We start from the raw sequence: 19796 nt of genomic DNA, 5'->3' as shown, positions 1-19796 counted from the left end.
AGTTATTATGATTGGATTAGGATTGGTAACACTCTAGAGTCTAGGGCAGGTTCCTAAACCTGGATACTTAATTTGCATGCTTTGTTTAAGGTCGTCACCCAGATGCTTTGTCTCCATTTCTAAGCACTGCCTTCTAAATGTATATAAACTACAATGTACACTGCCTTAGTTAGACTTGATGATGGCAGCTACCGACAGCTCGTGTTCTCAATAAAGAATCCTGTTGAAGATACAACCAAGTCTCCTGGTCTTTGCTTCTGAGTTTCCTACACCTCCAGGGCCCAGAAAACACCTTAGACCCCAGAGTGTTAATCTTGATCACCCAGAGACTGTTCTGGTCGCAGGTATGATGGCTGGCATGCTGGTTCCCTCCACGATGGTAAAAGGGGATCCATTGTGGACAAGCACCCACTTTACATAGTCCTGGAAGCTCCCCTGAGACCCATCTCCAGGCGTGCTCTGGTCTCTGTGTTGAGACCTGCCCGGAAAACACACAGAGGCTGGTGTCGTCATAATGGACCAAGTTACCAAATCCAAATACCTCTGTGTGTGGGCCTCGAGGGAAAGATCACCCTGGGAGAGGAGGAGAATCTCCACTGCTGTTAGATCCATTTTAAAGGTCTATCGATCTGTCACAAGAAGGTTGACGCATCTATTTAACTTCTATTTTATTTAGTTTTCGCGCTAGGTGTCGCTAGCTTCTTACAATAACGAAGGCGTAGATTGATGACGCAGTGAATAAGCGGAATCATGGAACTTGTTATCATGCCGATGGATCTAATAATGTTTATGGGAAATAATGTTTATGGATGAGTGAATACATTGATGTTTTTTAACATGACTGTGGAATGAAGCAGGTCGCGATTGCTAATGTGAGACAGATATCAGCGCCACACGTGAGTCCCGCAGATATAAAGGAATAAGGACATTTCATTCTACCGAACTACCCGCAAGTGCTGAGTTAATGAATAAATGTAATTTAATAATAAATGTAACAAATTAAAATTGTGAGGTAACACAGCACTGTTTCACTTGGTCTACTCTATCATACTAAACTGCATTTGAGTGTGTTGAAAGTTATAATGTTATTCTATATGTTAGTTTGTTGGCTGTATGAGACTAGCAACTGCTAGATAAACATTAGAATAACATACTGATCATATTCTAACATTTCATCATGTTGAGCTATATAACATTGATTTGTTTTATGTACATTTGCTCACCTGTCTAATAAAGTACATACAAGAGTGGTGTCTCTGTCAAGTCGTGACTCGTGAAGCTCAATGTCAAGTCGAAGTTTGTCACGGACGCGGAGCTCTCGGCATCTCGAAAATGCCACGCCGATATTGATCCTCGTTTTATTTCTCCTTTTGTCCTAAAGTCTGTTTGCCATGGTCCATAATGTTTGAACGAAACAACAACAACGTTCCGCTAGACGTTACGCAGTTGTCCACGTCTGTCGCCATGGTTACTATGGCAGGACAAGTGGAAACCAGGGATAACGCGGATATTACGTCATCGATAGGCGACAAGTGACAAGGGACGGGCACTATTTAAAACTGTGAATTTCTCTGAATTTACAAATTCTTGGAAACATTTAGGATAATGTAAGTACACAATTGAAAGAAATATATAACACTGTGCAAGTGTTTTTTTATTTTTTTATTTGTTATACAAAATTCTACATGTACCTTTAATCTGGATAGAATTTAAATTTTCTTGAAATTATTTTTTGCATTAAACAGTAAGAAAACTGGTTGGAAAAGTGCAATTAACTTATTACACGCTTTGCACTGTTGGTAGTTCATAGCTTTTGAGAATTTGATTTAGAATTTAATTGAAAATCTTTTTAAAATTCCAGTTAAAGTTTTAAATTTGAATTAAAAAAAAAACAATTTAGACCACAATTAGCAAAAGGGACGAGGAATTGTAGTTTGAAAATGTTCGGTTGTTGTTTTAGTTTGCTTCTCATTATTTCCTGTGTTTCCTTGGTTGTCTTGGTTACTAAGTATGTTTTCCTTTGTTGTCGTGGTAACTTATTGTTTGATTTATTTGATTCACCCATTACTTGTTTAGCCATTTAGTTACTCTATGAAAATATAGCCCTCAGTTTGAGTTGTCCTTTGTCAGAGGTGGGTAGTAACGAAGTACATTTACTTCGTTACATTTACTTGAGTATTTTTTTTTTGGAAAAATTGTACTTTTAAGAGTAGATTTGAATGTGGGTACTTATTACTTTTACTCGAGTACATTTCTAATGAAAAAACTGTACTTTTACTTCGTTACGTTGGGCGACGTTCCTCTCGTTACTTTATTTTAATGCAATATGTGTTGTTAAATGCGTAAGTGCGATGTATCTTTTTTCTGGGCTTGAGCGATGCTCAATTCACAAATGAATCACTCTTTTGAGTCGATTCTGTTCAAAGACTTCATCAAACAAGTTGGCAGATCTGTCTAAATCGGTTCGCGAATCAGTTTGAATGATCTGTTCAGTTCCTGCACGCACTGAATCGTCTGAAACGATTTCAATTCACACTCGACTCGGAGTCGTAACAGGAAGATTTAAAGGGTTAGTTCACCCAAAAATGAAAATTCTGTCAGTAATTACTCACCCTCATGTTGTTCCAACCGCGTAAGACCTTCGTTCATCTTCGGAACACAAATTAAGATATTTTTGATTAAATCTGAGAGTTGTCTCACTCCTCCATAGGCTTTCAGAGGGACCGAAACTTGCTGGCCCAGAAAAGTTATTAAACACATCGTTAATATAGTCCAAGTGACTACAGTGGCTCAATCTTAAGTTTATCAAGCGACGAGAATACTTTTTGTGCGCAAAAACAAACAAAAATAACGACTTTATTCCACTATTCATTTCCTTCTCTCTGGGCCTCTAGTTGGTTCACGTAGTGTTTTTGCGTAGCGCGTCTGTGTTACACGTCACCACGTAGGCTCACAATTGGCCGAAGCGGGTCATGTGTGTGATGCGTGATGACGTGCAACACAGACGCGCAGCGCAAAAACACTACGAGGCCCAGAGAGAAGGAAATGAATAGTGGAATAAAGTCGTTATTTTTGTTTGTTTTTGCGCACAAAAAGTATTATCGTCGCTTGATATACTTAAGATTGAGCCACTGGAGTCACTTGGACTATATTAACGATCTCTTTAATAACTTTTCTGGGCCAGCAAGTTTCGGTCCCTCTGAAAGCCTATGGAGGAGTGAGACAACTCTCAGATTTAATAAAAAATATCTTAATTTGTGTTCCGAAGATGAACGAAGGTCTTACGCGGTTGGAACAACATGAGGGTGAGTGATTACTGACAGAATTTTCATTTTTGGGTGAACTAACCCTTTAAGGACATCAAGAGCGTTGGATGAAGTGGCAGTGGACCTACAGTACAGTCAAGTGAGAGCAAATCTTCCAATGCATCATATATTTGCCAGCGATGAAGATCTTGAACATCTTCGTAAGCTGTCTGTGAATGAATGATTCCACAGGACGATATATTCGATTTCATTTCACTCAGGTAATACATTTTACAACCAAACAGATTATTACGCCATGATAGCACTACTAGAAAGTATGACATTACCCGTTTTTTGGACATATACATTAATTTATACATTAAATAAGCTACCATTGTTCACAGTTTATGAACACCCGCCATCCCGCGGTAGTTTGTGTGTATTGTTGCGCAGTGGCGTGCGAACTCGGCTTGAAAACGAATGCCTTGCCTGCCGTCGACACAGTTGAGTTAACCAGTTTAAACATGCTTGCAGAAATACAGTATACATTTGATTATATTTTGGAGAACCGACAGAAGAAGATCCGTCGATGTACTTTTGTTTGTTTTTTTGTGTTCAGATATTCAGTAGCAGTCATGAGCGCGAGCACATGTGAAGAGTTTTAACTCTTTCTTCTCTGTGTCAATTACATGCTTTGAATGCAACACTCTGCAGATTCACTTTATTTCGACATTGTCTAATAATCCAAATGTAGTTGTATAAGTTACTATTATACAAACCAAAGGACAGGCAATGATTTTCTTTTTCGGGCTACAGATTTTACTTTTTGTTGCAAAGAGAGCCAATCTACTTATGAAAACAATAACCTAGTCATTTAAATAAAAAAATATAATTTTATATATATGATGACTTCAGATGCAAAAGCCTATAAGTACCATCTGAAATTTCTTCTAAAAGAAAGAGCATTTTTATCAAGCTTGTATGTTTATGTTCAGTTATTTCACTTAAATGGCAATGAAAAGTACCTATTAATTGTCATTAAAGTGAAATTACTGAACTTAAATATACGAGCTTGATAAAAATGCTTGTTTTAGAAGAAAGTTTCAGATGGCACTCAGAGGCTTTTGCATCTGAAGTCTTCATATATATATATATATATAGGCCTATATGATCCGAAGTAAGTTACTCGCTACTTGAGTAGTTTTTTCATTGGATACTTTTTTACTCTTACTCAAGTAACTATTAAGATTATTACTTTTACTTTTGAGTAAATATTTCTATAAGTACTTGTACTTTTACTTGAGTACAGTTTTTGGGTACTCTACCCACCTCTGTCCTTTGTCCATTCTCATTTATTTTTAGTTTGTTGTGTTTCTCCTGTGTCCCTGTATTCTCCTGTGCTTCTGGGTGTTTTTTTGTTTAGGTGTATTGCTAAATAAAGTGACTGTTCCTGCCTCAACTACTCTGCAGCCAACTGTGACACAATTCAAATTTGAATGGAACTTGAATTAAAGTGAAATTAAATTAAAATAAATGTATTTAACTACAATAAAAAAGCAAAGTTTGTAAATACAACGTTTGTTTAAATGCTTGTTAATGCACACCATGCTCGACGGGCGCTCTCTGCAAGGCTGACAAGACCAAGGTGAGGTCCCAAGAGGGTACAAGGTGAGGATGGGGAGGATTCTGCCTCCTCACGCCTCTCAGGAGCTTGATGATCAGGTCGTGTTTTCCCACTTACTTACCATCTACTGCATTGTGATGTGCAGCGATAGCGCCAACATACACTTTAAGGGTTGAGGGAGACAGCCCAACTCTTCTTGCAGGAAGGAAAACACAGTTCTCGGCGAGAACACCACTCAACGAACAGGTTCCACTTCATAGTTTAAGCATGCCTTGCACGCTCTCGCTTAAGTGATAGTGTCTATCACTGCTGGGGATAGATCTCCTAAGTTCTGCGCGTCTGGTCCAGAGACCACATGTGGAGGTTCCAGAAGCGGGTGCAATATGGTTCCGCGAGGAATCCGCTGTCGCAAGGTACGACACGGTGTAACTCAGGGATGGGCAACTTCCGTCCTGGAGGGCCACTGTCCTACAGAGTTTAGCTCCAACCCTGAAAAAATCACCTGCCTGTAATTTTCTAGTAATCCTGAGGACCTTGATTAGCTTGTTCAGGTGTGTTTGATTAGGGTTGAAGCTAAACTCTGTAGGACAGTGGCCCTCAAGGACCGAAGTTGCCCATCCCTGGTGTAACTAGTACGGTGCAACTAACAAGACCTGCTCCTTGTTCTCCCTGACATTGCACAGTGTCTGTGCAAGTACTAGGCTCACTGGGAGTGTCTGTGCGAGTACTAGGCTCACTGGGAGAAATGCATACTTGCATAGGCCCCGGGGCCAGCTGTGTGCCAGTGCACCCATGCCGAGGATCATGAGAGGTTGTCGGCTGCACGATTGAGCTTGCCTGGAACGTGAATGGCGCGAAGCGACCTCATATGAGCGAGTTGTGACATATGACGGGAGTGTAGACCACCCTGATGGTTGATGTACGCATTTTGTTTTGGTTGGTGTTTGCTATGTGCTCCTCGTGTCCCGCCTCCTTGTTTCCTGTTTCCACGCCCCCTTGTTTATCCTCATCCAGTCCTCGTTTTTATTAATTGTGCTTACCTGATCCTCATATGCTCTGGTCCCTTTATATTGTGCCTCTTCCCCCATGTCTTTGCTGGTTATTTGTGTTTGTACTTTGTGGTGTTTTCTGGCTTGTGTTCTTGAAATTATTTTAGCGCTTACTCTAGTATCTTATTCCCAGTATCAGAGTATCCTTGTTGCTATTGTGTTTTTCTCTGCTTATGTTTTGCTTAGCTTTAGCTCTAGCTCTTGTGCTTTATAATCTAGTTTGGGTTCTCTTTTGTTTTAGAATTGTATTTTTTGTTATTTTCTTCAGTTCTTATTTTCCCTGTCTAGTGGAAGTCTTGCTTTTTCTTTTGCAATTCCAGTTTTGTATCTTAGATCCTAGTTTTTTTCCTTAGTTTTCCTACTTTTTTCCTTAGTTTGCTTTTGTTATATTTATGTCTCTACTTTTTGTTTCTCAAGTCATTGATCTTATCAGTTTAATTTTGGTTCTCTTAATTGTTGCTATATCTTGTCTTGTGTTCCTGCCCTGTATTCTGAGTTCCCTGGCCACTGACTCCTTCACTGCCTGCGGCAGCCTGACTGGTGCAGCTTTCTAATCCCTGTGTCAAGCCTCTGGTTCTGTGAACCTCTACCTGCCAGCAAGACTGAATCTACATCAAGTTATGAGTTATTGTGTTCCTGCCTGGTCTTTCCTTTTTCCTTTTTTTTTTTTTTTTTTTTTTTTTTTTTTTTCTGAAGGATTCATTACTCAACCTAAATCACACTGCACAGTATGGTTCTGTTTTGAAAATGGATCCTGTTCTATCTGAGAGTTAATGTAATGTCAGTGTCAGTATGTCTCTCATGCGGTCCGTACTTTCCAATAAAGGGATCTCCATAAGCACTGATCACCACAGAGCTCTTTCGTTCATTCTCAGGTTGCTGTAAAGTGCCCCATTAGGACCAGGCATAAACATATCCAGCTGACCAAGCAAACAAAATAACCCATTAAAAGGGGGGTTTTCAAATAATATTACAAGCTTTTAAAAACACCTAATGTGCAGTGGGCAGAAAGAGAATCATATATTTTACCACTAAATTGCCAGTATCTACTCTTGCAAACTGTCTTTACGTTGGCTGTATTTCCCACAAATCTAGTCATTATTTTGTACTCTAACATTATTGAATGAAATATTTTTTGATACTGATATTGATATTTTTTTCTTTGCAATGGGAACTGCTATATTCATAAGAATATATGTAACAGCACACATCCAGAAAGGAATCAACATTTGTCTGTACAGCATCATGGGAATCTTAAACATGTTTAAGTGCTTCTATTTAAAAAAAAATATCTATATTTTAGTCATTTAATGAATTAAAAAAAAAAGATAAAAAAATCATTCACAAAGATAATGCATAAATAGCTAAATATAAAGTAGTATTTCATTATTTTCAGAAAAGTTAACAATGGCTTTTTGATTATTAACAACATCAATCTGAATTGGTGGAGTTTCCAATTAACTTTAATAGAAAGGACCTGGTTATTGTAAGTGACAGCCAAACCCCTCCCATTTTGTCTCTTCAGCATGGTCTTTTGTTTATTAAAATCCATCTGAATGGGTGGAGTTTTGTAATGAACTTCAATAGAAAGGTCCTGCTTATTGGGAGTGACAGCCAAACCTCTCCCATTCAATCTCTTCAGCACGCTTTTTCACTCACAAACATATGCACACACGCTCACACACTTCCAAACACAGTTACACATTTTCAGTCTTGCACGTCTGGACAGAATGATCAATAAGGAGTCCCAATCTTCTGACCACCTTACAGCAGCCTCGCGCAGAGGGGTAGGCAAAACCTTTTATTACTGTATTAATGCCCTGATTGTTGCAAGCATGAATGTATTTTGTATTTGATGTTTGCTTTCTTATCAGATCATGGACCAAATGTGGGTTCAGATTAATTGATTTTGTTATAAAATGTTATTGATTTGTGTCTCTGCAATCTGCCATATCTCTAAAAAAAAGAGCAATTAAATAATTAATAAATTAAAAAATATATATATAATGTTATAAAATATTATAGTACAATAATATATAATAAATATATAATATATGTAATTTTAAAAGCAATGGCATGGTTACGAGTTTTGGATGTCATTCTTATCCAGCTTCTGTGCTGTTATTTAAAAAGATACTGTATGCATCAGTCTTTGAGTTCAAACCGCTAACCACTTTCTTTAATCAAATTAGAAACTGAAACCATAATATGGGTAATGGAAAAAGTCTCCATGATGATATGTGTATATACTGGCTGAGGAAGGTACAAAACTGGGTGTGCTTCGGATGATTTTCACATGAGATTACAAGCTAACGATTGACAGAGTACGTGCGAGCTTGACAGTGTGTGAAAGAGTGTTCAAAAATTTACAACATAAAAGTATGTACACAAAAGTAGATATGTCTGTACTCGCAAGTTTTTAACTGGTTCAAGCAAATGCTGAGAGTGAAATCATTTAAAAAGTAAAGTTTTTTATCTTTATTGGGCTCAGCAAATAACCCTCTTTCTATCAAAAACACTAAAATTATTTTGTCAGTTAAAATAAAAATGTGCTTCATGTCATAACATCTAAATTAATGTTAAAATCAAATGTTCACATTTAATATGAATAAACTTGAAGGTTACAACAGTGCACTTTAAATTTAAAGCTCACCTCAAGGTTACAACTGCACATTTTAACCTTTTACAGTGATCCATTTTTGGCTAATTATGCTTCGTGTGTTGGAAACATGATTATTTGGAGGGAAAAAAAAGGGTAACACTTCAGAATAACGGTCCGTCAGGGTAACTATGTATGAAGTAATACAAGATAATGGCAAATTTAGGACTGAGCTAGTTCCTTATTAGCTGATCAAAAATTATTGCTGATTCAAATTAGCCTCATTAAGAACTACTAACTATGACAGATGATAAAGAATTGCCAATTAATTACTAATCACAACATTTACGTGTCTGAGACATTTTAAAATAATGGTCCAGGTAGTAGTTCTTGAAGATTGTCTTTTTTTTAATCTGAATGTGGTCATAAAGTGCATCCTTAATTACTCAAGTGTTATCTAGTCACTCTTCAAGAACTGCCAATGATCTGGCACATTACTTTTAAAGTGAAAAAGTAATTGAGTAATTATGATGCATTTTATGACCACATTCAGAGTAAAAAAGATAATTGCTCACGTCTCAGACACATTAATGTTGTGAAGAGCATAAGGAGTGTTCAGTTATGGGAATCAATGGGAATTTGATTTATTCATGTTTTTGTCTGTAGGTGAGGATGGCAAAAGTGGCAGTAGCTTTAGCCGCTGCGTTTATGCTGGCCAGCATAGTGGTCATCATTTCTATAGCAGTTGTGCAAACTCATAAGAAGACTTATATATCCCGTGGACTCAAGGTAAAATTCTTAAATTTGAGCATGCCTGATACAAACCGTACAAGTGGAATCCAATTAAACAGACCTATTGTGTAAAATTATGGGACATAAAAGCATAATTGGTGTTTACCAGTCACACGTGGGAAGTAATATATGTTCAAAAATGACTTTCCCTTAAATTATTCATTCCTATTGTTTAATCATACTGATTTTCTTGTTAATAGTAAATAGTAACGTTTGTATTTTTAACATTTCTATTATGTGTTGGAAAAACAAACATCTCACATTCCACATATGTTATGACATGGGCCACTATTCATTTACAGATGAATGGCAGGTAAAATTATACATGATTTATGGATTATGCTTTTATTTTATAATGCTTCATTCAGTGTCCGTGAAAACAAATACTGTTTTTGTAACACGGAACGGAAACCTATTTTCCTAAACACAAAACAACTTTCAATGGATAATCACCATTCATGGAGTTATTTAATTCAATACAATTCTGCATCCTTAATATTGAGATACATGATCCTTTTGATGACTCATAAAGTCCTTGAAAATTTTCCCAAAGAAGAATGTGCTTTTTCTTTTTTCAAAAGAGCTAAGGGCAAATACAGTAGACATGTCTGTTCTTCACTCAGTCATGATTTAGACCTTGGGATTTGGGCATTGTATTCTATTCAGCAATGTATTTTGTGAACGGTGCAAATGAATGAGCTCTTTATGGCTTTGCAAGATCTTTAGAGTTTGATCTTTGGTTACAGTAATGTCCTTCTTCACTTCTGTTGCTCTCTCTTTCTCCAGTATGGTATTGTTTTGGATGCAGGCTCGTCCAGGACTACCATTTATCTCTATGAGTGGCCTGCCGAAAAAGAAAACAACACTGGGGTTGTGAGCCAGACAACAAAGTGTCAGGTTGAAGGTACAAATCAACTGACATAAAACCTTGGATGGTTAACATAAACACATGGTGGCTTATTCTTTATATAGTAGCCAAAAGCTGAACTAGATGTTGGTGGCACTTTCCACGAATTCTGTATACTTTGGCTAACAAATACCAATTTTGTTGTATTGCTCTAAAATTCAAATTGGTGTGAAAAGCTCTAGGTTTAAAGTCGTCAAGTCACATTTATTTATATAGCGCTTTTTACAATACAGATGGTTTCAAAGCAGCTTTACAGTGATAACAGGAAAATGCAACAAAGTTTGTTTCCAGAAGAAAATAGCGTCACAGTCCAGCTTAAGTAAGTTCAGTGATGTTGTAAAAAAGTTATTAGTTTAGTTCATTTATTTATTTATTTATTTATTTATTTATATATATATATAGCCGCTCTGGAGAAAACCGTGATGTCATCGTCCAACTCAGTTCAGTAAAAAAAAAACCAAAGGTTAAAAAAGGCGAAAAAGACAACAGTGGCAAGGAACCAAAACTCCATCAGGTGACAGAATGGAGAAAAAAACCTTGGGAGAAACCAGGCTCAGTCGGAGGACCAGTTCTCCTCTGGCCAACGAACAAACAGTGTATGATTAAGATTCAGGCAGCATTACAGGTCAGAAGTCAGATTGGATTGGAACAATCAGAATATTATCCAGTTCTATCTGGTTTAACATCAAAGTCATCACACCGGAATGGAGACGGGTTTGTTGAGGATCAGTGCCAATGGCTGTCGTGTCGATGAGGCCTTCACAGGGGGGAGTCCAGTTGACACAACCTCTGCTGATACTTCAGAGATGTGTTGTGGTCGTGTTTAGGCGCAGGTCCACCATCTGATCTGGATACAGCCCGGATCGATAAGACATCTCTTCATTTACTGCTAGTGCTACAAACTTATAAAAACTTATAACGGGCAGATAAGTATTATATTATATTTAGATCGTGACATGAAAGGTTGCAGTGGATGAGCATTGTAACCGATCACAGATGTATTGAGTGCATGAATGCAGTGATCTCATCATTGCAACTCGATTTCTGCACTTTCACGAATGCTTTCATCATAACTAACATTGCAAACACTTTGTAAATAAGAAATTTGTTGATTATAACGGAAGTTTTGGAGAGAGTCCAGAAATCAGTCACTGATAAACTCACACTGTTTGATTGACAGCTCCAGCAATTGTAAAGGGAGTGTTCTTTTCATTTAGGTTAAATATACAGCCATGTTACTTGCAACCTTGCTACCAAATTCCAAATTCCAACCTTGCTACCAAATATGTTAACGCGTTATTTCAATGGTCCACCTTAGTCATTAGTAAATTTGCATCTACATGTCAACTAACTCTCATTAGAGTATCAGTAGACTCGTTGCTTAATATAACACTTTATTTTGATGTTGGACATTAGCACATGTTAGGGCACATGCTGTCAAGGCTCTATTGTGAATTCATTTTAGACTAGGAAATACACATAAATTCAATTAATAAAAAATATAATTGAACATCCAAACATGTTTTCTAAAGTTTTTGGTCATTTTTAATGCAAATTCTGTAAAATTAATAACTCAAAGACCAAAAAATATGTGTGTTATGCATAAATGACATAGTCCTTTTAGAGCAGGGTTTCTCAAACTCGGTCCTGGAGGGCCACTGTCCTGCACAGTTTAGCTCCAACCCTGATCAAACACACCTAGCTGTGAGTTTCTGATCCTGAAGACATTGATTAGCTTGCTCAGGTGTGTTTGATCAGGGTTGGAGCTAAACTGCAGGACAGTGGCCCTCCAGGACCGAGTTTGAGAAACCCTGTTTTAGAGGATACATATTTTCTGCGTAGCTGGCAATATTGTTCATTACTGGCAGGCAGTATAATAGCCTTTTTGCCTGTGTTTTGTTAGTAAGTTTTATAGAAGACAGAGAAGAAAAGCTGTACCTTTTCCAGAAAGTATTGATAATGGTGATGGCAATGCATCAGAAAATAAGGTCGTAGTAAAGTAAAAGTTGAAGCTGAAAAAGTTAAAGTAAAGTTGAAGCAGTGAGGGTGAGGGTAGAGATGAAGAATATAAGTCACAGACCGTTGTGGAAGCCAGGCATTTGGGTACATTATCCTATGCCAGTTTGGAAGGTGTTATCCATACTACAACCAGAGGTCAGGAAAGATGTCACTGCCAATTGGCCTCAACAATGACAAGCAAATGATCCACAAATGACGACTAATCAAATCAAAATCGAGATATGTGTGGGGGTACACTGAAAGAGAAGAGTCTTGTTGATTTTCACTTGATGATTTGAAAATCCAAGAAAGAAACCATGTTAAAGATTTTTTATTTTTAAACCCCAATGCCTGCTACAGACTGTGCGATTTCGGCAATCCTATAAGATCATTACAAATCACACTGTACGCCATGAATCTAATAAACTTGGGTACGACATGTACAGTATGTAGACTGTACAATGACACCCATTGTATCGTAGACTACGTTGCAAGTTAGTATGGAAGAATACAAACATAATCAGCATGTGCTAGTGGTAAAACAAATAGAGCAACATCAGTCGCACTTAGGCATTGGTTTTTATGTGAGCTGGAAAAAAAAGGGGAGGAGGCGAAAGAGGAGAACATGGATGCGATCATGGCTAGGGAAAAGAGGCCAACTTGGCATTCCAAATTTGCAAATGGAGCTTGAGGTAAGTAGTTTTAGCGCCATGTCTCATTGATCAATACGCCATTTTATGTTGCATTTATTTGGCTAGTCAGACGTAGGTCGTAGCAGCAAACACACGGAGATGATCATGCTAAATTTCTGACACAGAAAATTATCGCAGGCTGTCTTTGAATGGCTGTCTTTGAACCTCTCTCACTGTACAACGTAGGATTACCATTTAGACCACAGCCACAGAAATCACCAAGATTGGTTATCTTTTGTATGGGACAACCCAAAATCGTACAATGTGTACCAGGCATTAGATATGGTTTCACTACTTTCTAGGCAGCGAAGTTGCATCTGAATTTGTACCAAGTTTTTGACATTTTCACATGCAAGTTCCAAATGATATATGGCAGCACAAGATGAAAAGGAATGTTAACAATGCTTTTTAATGTTTTTTGAAACACCAAGAACTTTTCACTACTTTTCAGATTGTGAAACTGCATTTTAATATGTGTGTGAAGTTTGACAATTTGCCAAAAAACATATACCCTAATAGGACAAAGTCAGTTATAAATGACAACACCGTAAAAAAGGTCAAATGTAGAAAACTAACTTTGGAAAATTATTGTAGCCTTAAATGTGTCAAATATGAAGTCATTTAATTTTTCCAGCTGTGATTTCATAATTAGTATTTGGTTTGAGAGTATAATATACAGTGAATAATGTGACTTAAAAATATACATACTGTACATAGGCTGATAACAGAACTTATATAATATGATGTCTTTTCAAGGCCCCGGAATTTCAGATCTTGGTGTAGACGAGGAACAGGACAAAAAGACATGGAAAAGTTTAAAACATTGCATGGCAGAGATAACCAAGGCCATTCCCTCCCATCAATATAACTCCACCCCAGTCTTCCTTGGGGCGACAGCAGGGATGAGGCTCCTACAGTAAGAATGATTTTCCATTCCTCTTTTTGATCATATTTTCTGGTTACGTTCTTACCTTTGCGTCGCAATATATTTATGTATCAGTAGAGCCATTTGCTATGATACTGAGAGCTCATCATACTGTAATGCCTATATCCAATGAGAACGAAGGCAGATTCAGTAGTTCAAAATAACAACAAGATTTATTTAACACGAGCTACTAGCATAAAACAGTGTGCATGTCTCAAACAATACCAGACAATGAGGGAAAGGAGGTAAGGAACTTAGATAAACAAAGGTGATGAACATAATGACATACAGCTATGTTTATTAATGAGTGTCCATGGAAACTGATGAATGGCGGGAAACTTGAACAAGGAAACAGACCAGAACAAACCAGAATGTTTATAATTGTGACAATGCATAATGAAATAATATGGTCAGAAATAAGAGAGCTTGCATTTTCAAGCAGCATAACAAGCTGTTTTGTACAGCTAAAAATAACAGGAAGCTGTTGAAATTGGAAGCCAGAAACATTCAATTTACAAATGCTGCCGTCCACTCTTACGATAAAATAAGGTGAATAGCAAAAGAAAAATGTCTTAATGCACTTGTTTCTAGTGTTTAAATGATTGTGTTATTTCTCAAATAAATATAAATGCATATATATTTGCCACAGAGTTAACCTGACACTGACTAACCTGTGTGCTGCATCTTTGCCCAATCTGTTTTACACAGTATGAAAAGTGAAGACACATCCAACGCTATCCTGAAAGACATGAGGAACTACCTTAGCTCTCTTCCTTTTAATTTCCAAAATGCTTCCATCATCTCTGGACAGGAAGAAGGCCTTTATGGTTGGATCACCGTCAACTACCTGATGGGGAACTTCCTAGAGGTCAGTTCATGGGCTGAACCTTTTTTATTTTGGTCTTTGGAACTAAATGATTATCTCCGAATTTGTTTGGTTACAGTTTCATCTTAAATGTACTGTATGTATTCGAACAACATAAATGTTTAAAGTCCACATGAGATCAAAATTGAATTTTTTTGGCTTTTAGTATGAATATGTTAGCCTTACGGTTATCTATAAGCTAATGTGCTCAATAACAATGACGAAATTCGCATTTAGAAGATATAAGCATTAAAAACTTACCGTCTCTTACTTCTGCCAATATGATTAATGATTCTGATGACATCACTCTGCACTTCAGCTTCTCGTCAGATTTTCTGTCCAATCAAATGCTCTCTAGAATCTGAAGTGTCCCGCCCCCTACTCTGTAAATAGGCATTGAAGCTGTGGCTGAAATTGGTCACTTGTTCACATTATTACTATTTTCTATATGGTGAATGGTGAATTGTACACTATATAGGGGATAGGGAACAATTCAGACAGTGTAAATATGCTTTCCACTGGGGTGAATGAAGTCTGGTTTTGCGTTAGTGTCTGCTCTGGTTCAGAGACACGATAGCACAGAGTGGATCATATGACCACAAAACATATCGAACCCATTTGAATTCTGAACAGAATGCTATATTTTAAAGCGATATGGAGGAGACTAGGAGGAGAAACGGTTAAACAGATTCGGCATTAGAAACAGCACTGACGAGTGGAAGAGATAACAATGGTGCCATGCATGCACCAACATAAATTTCAAAATGACACATCTACACAAACTACACTTTTCAAACTACATCCTCTGCATGATTATGATCACTGTTTTGCTTCAGTAACAATTTCATATTAAATCTAAAGGGGAATGTATTAGACTGTGGCTGTCATAAGCTGTCAAATGTGGCATTGCCGAGCTCAATGGCTCTGGCCGAGCTGTAATATAAGCAAAAAGCTATTGGCTATTTTAAAAATAGGGAAGGAGCTGCTCGATATGTCCCACCGTGTCTTCCTGTTTCAGTTGAAATTACGTCACCTCATTGAAAAACGCTGTACGTTTCAAGGAACTTCAGTGGGCCTTTAACCCTGTCAATGCAAGATTTTGAGTTTAGCCTCATACTGCAGTATTAGCCCAGTTGTATGTATTCATAATGAAACCGAGTCCGGTTGTGTTCATACATTTCAGTCATCCTATGACACAATACTGAATCTAAACCAGAATTGGACAACAGAGCTTAATTGTAATTTTAAAATGTTAAACTTTAGTCTGTTTTATAGAAAAATCTTTGGAATGCCTGGGTACATCCTCGTGGGGCTAAGACAGTTGGTTCATTGGACTTGGGTGGAGCCTCCACCCAGATTGCCTTTGCTACTTCTGATGATGCCAAAGGAGAAGATATCATTACGGTTTCGCTCTATGGCTATGAATATAATATCTACACACACAGTTTCCTTTGCTATGGGAAAAATGAAGCTGAGAAAAGAGTTTTGGCCAAACTTTCAAAGGTACAGTATGCTCATGTCATTAAATGCTCCTTCAACCAAAATATGTGTATAATATATAAACCTATAACCTAAACCAAAATATAGACCTTATTTAGGATGCAGAATATTTTGTACTTTTAAGATATTGATCACGAAATTGTGTAAAACGTTTCTTAGAAAATCCATTATTGCTGATGCTGAGCGATGCAATTAAACCCGTAGCTTATGCTTAACATTTCCCCAAACAAGCCACGTCAATACTTCAGTCATTTAATGTAGGGTTGAAATAGAGGGATGGATTATGTTACATTTCCCTGATTTGCTCTTAGGTAAAATCTTCCTGGAAATAGCTTAACCTGTTACTTACAATTACATATATATATATATATATATATATATATATATATATATATATATATATATAACATGTATTAACTCTTTGAATTGTTTTCCTTTTAGGAATCCACCAACTGGGCTAATGTGAAGCACCCCTGTTATCCTTCTGGTTATAATATCTCTATGCCTGCAGAGCATATTTTTGGAAGTGAATGTACAAATAATGATGTTCCGAGGTATAGGCCAAAGCAAAATATTACTTTCTTTGGACAGAGTAACCCTGAACAGTGTAAAGTCTTGGTCAGGAGTATCTTTGACCTAACGTCCTGCCAGGGAGCTGAAAACTGCTCCTTTGATGGAGTTTATCAACCAAAACTCAGTGGAGACTTCATGGTAGGTATTTTTCTTTAATTAAGATAAAACTAGGAACAGTTTACCAAAAAATTAAAATTCTGTCATTATTTACTCAACTTCATATCATTCCAAACCTGTACATTATGTCATATTTATCTAACTCTGCTCCTGGAAGGCCACTGTCCTGCCGTGTAGCTCCAAGCAGCTCCAAAACACCTGCCTGGAACTTTCTAGAGCTGTTTTCGAAATCGCCCCCTATACCCTCATTCACCATTCCCTACATTACTCCACTAATATAGTGCACTTCAAGGAGTGAATGAAAACGAGTGGATTAGTGTGCCAGAAGGGTACTACGCTTTTGCATAGTTTGTGCTTGCCGTAAATAATCAAAACTTAGCAAACTAGCAACTCCAGTAATAATGAAAAGATTGATCTTGAACTCTGTCATGGAAACAATAGCATGTATAAACCTTAAGTAAGCAATTTAATAATGAATTAAAAAGCAATTTATATCTTTATGATATTATGCTGTAGCCACATTGGAACAGCGGTTTTGAAAATGAATGGATGAATGATTCAGCTGTGGGCGTTATCTTCTGGCGAGACATGGGAATTCTTTCGGCACGACCCTTACAGTGCATTATGGGTATTCTCTAGCCGTTGAGTGTACATTAGTTGTTCACTAGTTATTGCGGTGCATTATGAGATTGAATGACTGCACTTGATAACGTCCACTATGGTTACAAATGGCTGTTCCCTCAAATAGTACCCTATTTAAGGGTATGGTGGCGATTTCAGACACAACCTAGTAACTGATTAACTGATTAAGGTGCGTTTAATAAGGATTAGCGTTAAAATCTGCTGGACAGATTTTAATGCTGGACTGCTGGAGTTTCACACCCAGAGGAACCCCAATAACATCAAATGTCATTGTTTCTTGCATGTTAATGTGACCAAATGTTACAGCCTAAGCTATATTTCTTTCATCTGGATCTATTAAAGCACTTATTTTTGTGTCTTAGGCCTATGCAGGGTTTTACTGGACTGCTTGGGCTCTTAAAGTAGAGGGTTCCAAAAGTATGGAGCTATTCAACATGAACATGAAGCTGTTCTGCTCAATGGACTGGAAAAGTGTGAGTACCAGCCAACTGCATAATCACGACTTCCAGGAAAATATAGATTGGAAGGGTTTGGTTATTTGTGTTTCATTTATGATTGATGTTTACAATCAATAAACCTACCTTTTAATGTCCCCCCTCCCCCTCCTTTAGCTCAAGCAAAACTACAACATCAGAGACATCCATCTAAAGTCCTACTGCTACTCTGCAAATTATGTGCATACCATTCTTGCAGATGGTTACAAGTTCAACACAGGCAACTGGAAAAACCTCAATTTTCAGAAAGAGGTGCATTGCGTTTCATGTTTATCATGAGATTGTGTGAATATATAGGCTATATATTGTGTGTGTATATGTATATAAACAATGATGCCATATATATATATACTGTATACTATATATATGCCATGATATTATTGCACATAAAAACCTAAAACGGCTGTAATTGTTTTTTTAAATGTATATAAAAAAAGTGTAACTAAACATTTCTAAACATTTTAATCTTCATATTTCTGCTTCTAAATGGTCCAAAATTGGTCCCATTTACACGCATTGTAAGTGGCTCACCATAAACTTCATATTTGTTGTGACAAACGTTGTCGATTGACTTTAACCTGAACTTGAAATATTCATTTAAAACCTTTTCACAGCAAATGCATTTCTGAGCACATGATTTCTATGGAACAGTCACCTCTAGTCTCAGTGCATGATTGTAATGTGAAATATCTGCCAAATTATATCATCTCTCCCCCTCCAGCAAATCAGCTCTGTCTATCCAAAATGCTGCAGTGAACTGGACCTCTTCATTTGTCTCTTTGTGTTTCAGGTAAATAAGACCAGTATAGCTTGGTCCCTTGGCTACATGCTCGCGCTTTCCAACATGATCCCAGCCGAAGGGAAAATCATCAAGTTACCCATAAACAACGTTCTTTTCACTGGACTCCTCCTCCTGTTCTCTGCACTGACTATTATCACCCTCACGTACCTTGTCATTGCTCTGGCACGCTTCTGTTATTGAGGTGTTTGTACTGAGTTCCCATCTATATTGTACTGAGTTCTCATCTGTAGGACCAGTGTCCCACTTAGGGAGGTTTTGGAAACCAGGAGAGACACTGATGTGTCAATGCAGATGTACCTGCTAGAGAAGGATTTTAGTTTTGGAACCTGAAGGTCTTAAATGTCTAGCGGTGCTAAGGTTAAAAAAAGATGCCTGATGTGAACTCCAAATGTGTTAAAAACCTGTATTAAATGTCATTCTATCCAAAAACGGGTACAGGTCTTACTAGTCCAGGAATACAGTGGCAAGCTCTTGTCCTGTGGATTTGAATGAAGACACCGAAGACAAGGTTTTAGCTTATATACAGTAAAAAGTATCTATGGTCATGTCAATGTTTTGATTGTGTATTGTATCTAATGTTTGTCTTATCCCTAGCATCATGCCTTATGTATCTCACACATGTATTTCTGCATGTGCTCTTCAGCACACATTGTCTTTGGATGAAATGTCATAGTATCTAAATAAATGTTATGGTTGTTATGGCAGTGAAGACTAGTGATTATATTGCTAGGGAAATTAGGTATTTTAACTTGTGATCTGGGCATTGGGCATTCTATAATGTAATAATGTAATGTTATTAAAAATGGACAAAAATGTATGTAAGGGAGACAAGGAAGGGACTACTTTGGGGATAATTTGTGTCTGGTAATGCTTCTGCCAGGGTGGTTTTGTCTGTTAACAAACAAAACATTAAGAAAACCAACCATAAAATGTATATATATATATATATATATATATATATATATATATATA

At 37.2% G+C, this 19796-nt stretch overlaps 1 protein-coding gene across 1 annotated transcript; it reads left to right on the top strand.

The window, feature by feature from the left end:
- The first annotated feature begins 7526 nt into the window (after positions 1 to 7526).
- Positions 7527 to 19527, top strand: entpd3 (ectonucleoside triphosphate diphosphohydrolase 3). Its single transcript, XM_079895344.1, has 10 exons — positions 7527 to 7705; positions 9184 to 9306; positions 10096 to 10213; positions 13663 to 13822; positions 14540 to 14699; positions 15972 to 16199; positions 16638 to 16907; positions 17891 to 18001; positions 18140 to 18274; positions 18813 to 19527. Exons 1-10 carry the CDS (start codon positions 7649 to 7651, stop codon positions 19002 to 19004), a joined length of 1554 nt encoding a protein of 517 aa, XP_079751470.1. The 5' UTR covers positions 7527 to 7648; the 3' UTR covers positions 19005 to 19527.
- Positions 19528 to 19796: the final 269 nt, after the last annotated feature.

This window comes from Squalius cephalus (genome assembly GCF_949319135.1).
Source record: "Squalius cephalus genome assembly, chromosome: 15".
NCBI classification, from domain to species: domain Eukaryota; kingdom Metazoa; phylum Chordata; class Actinopteri; order Cypriniformes; family Leuciscidae; genus Squalius; species Squalius cephalus.
This window is presented reverse-complemented; position numbering and strand designations above follow the sequence as displayed.

Excerpts from the sequence above, each read along its gene's own strand:
- entpd3 (XM_079895344.1), top strand. The coding sequence starts at position 7,649 with ATGATCAATAAGGAGTCCCAATCTTCTGACCACCTTACAGCAGCCTCG. Across the intron at positions 7,706-9,183 it reads CAGCAGCCTCGCGCAGAGGG|GTGAGGATGGCAAAAGTGGC; the intron begins GTAGGCAAAACC and ends TTTTGTCTGTAG. Across the intron at positions 16,200-16,637 it reads TTTTGGCCAAACTTTCAAAG|GAATCCACCAACTGGGCTAA; the intron begins GTACAGTATGCT and ends TTTTCCTTTTAG.